Consider the following 5,000-nt stretch of genomic DNA (forward strand, 5'->3'; position numbering starts at 1 on the left):
AGATGTCTGACGTGCTTCCCCCCAGGTGTCACACCCTGATCTTTTTCGTCTTTATGCTGGTCTCCTCCCCAATCCAGGTGTCGCCCATCTTTCCCATTATCCCCAGTGTATTTATACCTGTGTTCTCTGTTTGTCTGTTGCCACTGAAAAGCAGGGCCCACCTAGCTTGCCTGGAATTGAGAAGCTTGTCGGTGCGGAGATATTCCAGGTTCTTATGGTCGGTCCACACAATGAACGGATGTTCCGCCCCCTCCAGCCAGTGCCTCCACTCCACCAACGCCATCTTCCCTGTGAGAAGCTCACGATTCCCCACATCGTAGTTCCTCTCTGTGGCATTGAGGCGTTGGGAGAAGAAGGCGCAGGGATGTAACTTGAGGTGCAGGGCAAAGTTTTGGCCTCCACCACGAACTGGCGGGACGGGTCAGGATGAACCAAGATGGGAACTGTGGTGAAATGGTATTTGAGATCTCGGAACGCCCGGTCAGCAGCTGGGATCCACGTGAACGGAACCTTGGGAGTGGTGAGGGCAGACAGTGGGAGGCCAGGGTGCGGATAAAGCAACGATACAAGTTGGCGAATCCCAGGAAAAATTGCAGCTGCACCCCGGACGTAGGCTGGGGCCAATCCACCACCACTCTCACCTTCCCGGGATCCATCTGTACACTCCCTGCAGTGATGATGTAACCCAGGAAGGAGATGGTGGAGCAAAGGAATCCGCACTTGATTTCACAAAAAAATGGTTCTCCAGGAGGCATTGGTGAACCTGCCAGACGTGGAGCACGTGTTCTTGGGTGGAGCGGGAGAATAAGAGGATTGTCATCGAGGTAGACAAAGAAAAACCGGTTCAACATGTCTCAGAGAATATCATTAACTAGAGCCTGGACCACAGCTGGTGCATTGGTATGGCCAAATGGCATGACCAGATACTCATAGTGACCACTGGCCATGTTGAAGGCAGTCTTCCACTCGTCCCCTTCCCGTATCCACACAAGGTGGTAGGCGTTCCGTAGGCCCAGCTTGGAGAACACGGTGGCACCCTGGAGCGGCTCGAGGCCGAGGAGATTAGTGGTAGGGCCCACCTAGCTTGCCTTTGTCTCCACACCCCTACGGTTGTCGCAATCTTCCCCATTATCCCCAGTGTATTTATACCTGTGTTCTCTGTTTTTGTTGTTTGTCAAGCCTACCAGCGTTTTCCCCCTTTCTCCTGTCTGTTTCTAGTTCCTGTTTTCTACTTTTCCCGGTTTTGACTATTCTGCCTGCTCTGACGTTGACCCTGAGCCTGACCCTGACCCTGACCCTGAGCCTGCCTGTCATTCTATACCTTTTGGACTCTGATCTTGATTACTGACCTATGCCTGGTCTTGACCTGTCATTTTGGCTGCCCCCTGTTCAAGTAATACGCTTTTGTTACTTCGACACTGTCTGCATCTGGGTCTTCCCTAAAACGTGATACCAGGTAGCTGGTATACATTACTACTAAACACTGTGCCACAAAATGGTGGGTGGATGAGGTTAGTTGCCCCCATTAAACCTAAAGCTCTTTGAAATTGTAATTTCATGTAATTTGTCATCCATCATCAAATTGACAGCCACTCTAGTTAAATAGCCGTCTCGTCGTAAAAGAACTGTGGTTAAATTTGATCCCCAGGAATTTAACATTCTCAATCTGAATCCGATTGAATGGCCATTTAGACATTTAATTTGAGTCATTAGAGCATAGGCACATGAAGCATATGACATGTCAATCATCTCTTAAGAGCCACATAGAGAACTAAGGGGAAACTATCTCAGAAAAGTTTTACAGTCTGAACAGAAACTTCAGATGTTTTATACAGTGCAGGAAGGGTGGAGGGTTGTAGAGGGAAAAGGGAGAAACGAAAACAGATGAAAGAGAGAGAGAACGTCCTCCCAAAAAATACAGAGAGGTCAACGAAAGGAGAAACATGGGAAGAAGAAGAAGCCACGGAACAAAAGACGGACAAAAGAGAGAAAAAGGTCCAGTAACTAACATTTGAGTTCGAGGCGTATGAAGTCAGTGTTGCCGAGGTTTTCCAGGAACACCCCGTAGGGAGCGCTGGTCTTGAAGTAGAAGGAGATGTCTGCGCTGGTCTCTCCCTGGAAGGTGGAGAAATGCAGGTAGGAGGAGGGCGTGGTGAACGACGCCGCGTTCCAGTAGTTATCTGGGAAAAAGCAGAGGAAACGCAGAGGGATAGAAGAGGAGAAAGAGACACAGAGAATGTCAGATGACCTTTGTACAAACAAAAGCTCATGGCACGGGGTTCAGCTTTTCAATTAATCTCTCTCTCTCTCTCTCTCTCTCTCTTTCTCTCTCTCTCTCTCTGTCTCTCTCTCTCTGTCTCGCTCCGTTTCTCTCTGTCGCTCTCTCTTTCTCTCTCTGCATATTTTTGGCAGGAGGAGGGGGAAGATGATAAAGAAGGAAAAGAGGAGAGGACAGATAATGTGAGAGAGAAAGAGAGAGAAAGAGCATGTATGTTATCGGTTCAGTGAGATCTATGTGAAGCTCCAAAAGGCCGGTCTCTTCACACAGAGACACGAGACTGTGACTGTGTGTATGTGTGTGTGGTGGCAGATGCATCTGTCACTTCCAGCCGTGCCTGAATAACATTAAATCTCTCTCCCTCACCCTTCTCTGTCCCGCTCCCCTCGCTTTTATCTTGCACTCTTTCCCTCCTCTCTCGGTTTCCGTTTCTCTCTCTCTCTCGGATTCCCACTATCTCTGTCCCCCCCCCCCTCTCTCTCTCTCGGTTTCCCTCTCTCTCTCTCTCTCTCTTTCTCTGTCCCCCCCACTCTCTCTCTCTCTCTCTGTCCCCCCCCACTCTCTCTCTCTATCTCTCTCTCGGTTCCTCTCTCTCTCTCTCTGCCCCCCCCCCTCTCTCTGTTCCCCCCCCCCTCTCTCTCTCTCTCGGTTTCCCTCTCTCTCTCTCTCTCTCTCTCTCTCTCTCGGTGTCCCTCCCTCCTTCTCTCTCTCTCTCTCTCTGTTCCACCCCCCCCCCTCTCTCTCTCTCTCCGTTTCCCCCCCTCTCTCTCTCTCTCTCTCTGTTCCCCCCCCCTCTCTCGGTTTCCCTCTCTCTCTCTGTCCCCCCCCTCTCTCTCGGTTTCCCTCTCTCTCTCTGTTTCCCCCCTCTCTCTCTCTCTCTCGGTTTCCCTCTCTCTCTGTTTCCCCCCCCTCTCTCTCTCTCTCTCTCTCTCTCTCTCTCTCTCTCTCTCTGTTCCCCCCCTCTCTCTCAGTTTCCCTCTCTCTCTCTGTCCCCCCCCTCTCTCTCTCAGTTTCCCTCTCTCCCTCTGATTCCCGCCCCCTCTCTCTCTCTCTGTTCCCCCCCCCTCTCTCTCTCTCTCTCTCTCTCTCTCTCTCTCTCTCTCTCTCTCTCTCTCTCACTGCCCCCCCCCTCTCTCTCTCTCAGTTTCCCTCACTCTCTCTGTCCCCCCCCCCCTCTCTCTCTCTCTCTCTCTCTCGGTTTCCCTCTCTCTCTCTGTCCCCCCCCCCCCTCTCTCTCGGTTTCCCTCTCTCTCTCTGTCCACCCCCCCCTCTCTCTCTCTCTCTCTCTCGGTTTCCCTCTCTCTCTCTGTTCCCCCTCCCCTCTCTCTCTCTCTGCCCCCCCCCTCTCTCTCTCTCGGTTTCCCTCTCTCTCTCTGTCCCCCCCTCTCTCTCGGTTTCCCTCTCTCTCTCTGCCCCCCCCTCTCTCTCGGTTTCCCTCTCTCTCTCTGTTTCCCCCCCCCCTCTCTCTCTCTCTCTCGGTTTCCCTCTCTGTCTCTGTTCCCCCCCCCCCCCCCTCTCTCTCTCTCTCTCGGTTTCCCTCTCTCTCTCTGTTCCTCCCCCCCCCCCCCTCTCTCTCTCTCTCTCTCTCTCTCTCTCTCGGTTTCCCTCTCTCTCTCTGCCCCCCCTCCCCCCTCTCTCTCGGTTTCCCTCTCTCTCTCTGATTCCCCCTCTCTCTCTAAGCCTCTCTGCTCTGGGATGGGAAGCGGTGCTGGGGAAGACGTAGAGTCCAGTGCTGTCACAGAGGAGAGCTTATCACACTGCACCAGAAGCCACACACACACATACACACACACTCTTCCAGCTATGTTTGAGGGTCGAATCCTTTGTCCTACATCATGTGGACATGGTAATGATGAAGTTTAAAAGGGACAGAAAAGTTATATAATTCTCTTTCTTTCTGTCATTCTTCCATTCATTTCTCCTTTTAAGTGTGTAAAAGTGCCTTTTAGGTGTATAATTTAGTAAAATGTTATATTATTTTTTATCAAAGTCCTCTAATTATATTACTCTCAAGAGAAAAAGCTGAAAAAATGTCCAGACATTTTTTATCATAGAAGACCCATATTATATTGAATACGTGGGCGTATGTGTGTATGACACTCACTCTTACACACACACACTCGCTCACACAAGCATACACACGCACATATACGCACGAACACACACACACACACTTCATTAGCAACCATTGCAGCACTCATCTCTGTTCTCCAAACTATAGCCAACCATCGAAGACGTTACTCAATTACCCATGACAACCCATTAACTGTCAGCCAATCATCATTAGTCTTACTGAGTCATAACTCTATACGGCCAATAAAACGTATCAATCATATGAGGTGGAGCTACTCAAATGTGAAATGTTTAATATATCTTTAATATGTCATAATGAATATATTTTACATCTCAATGCTTGGCCATCTCCATCCTCATTATTCTGCTCCCATATCTAATTCTGGTGTAACTTGGTCCATAGGTTGGGGGCAATAAATGGACACACACACACACACACACACACACACACACACACACACACACACACACACACACACACACACACACACACAATTATCATTCACTATTAATAACAGTTTGAGGTGCGGAACTCACGGTCTCCTTGACAACGGAGTGGCCCGATGGTGAGCTTGGCCTCTGAACCCTGCCGGTTGGTGTCACCCACGGCAACCTGACTGACTGGCAGATGGTCCTTATACACTAACAG

At 50.2% G+C, this 5,000-nt stretch overlaps 1 protein-coding gene across 1 annotated transcript in view; it reads right to left on the reverse strand.

Annotated features, from left to right (window-relative positions):
- Positions 1-5,000, reverse strand: part of LOC109900125 (contactin-associated protein-like 2) — a 116,284-nt gene that overhangs the window by 64,862 nt on the left and 46,422 nt on the right. The window contains exons 6-7 of the mRNA XM_031835027.1: positions 4,889-5,000; positions 2,010-2,180 (exon numbers count right to left, since the gene is read on the reverse strand). The exon at positions 4,889-5,000 is cut by the window's right edge and continues 16 nt beyond it. Of these exons, the coding sequence (XP_031690887.1) occupies positions 2,010-2,180; positions 4,889-5,000 (283 nt within the window). The remainder of the gene's footprint in view (positions 1-2,009; positions 2,181-4,888) is intronic.

Source organism: Oncorhynchus kisutch, linkage group LG11 (genome assembly GCF_002021735.2).
Source record: "Oncorhynchus kisutch isolate 150728-3 linkage group LG11, Okis_V2, whole genome shotgun sequence".
NCBI lineage: Eukaryota > Metazoa > Chordata > Actinopteri > Salmoniformes > Salmonidae > Oncorhynchus > Oncorhynchus kisutch.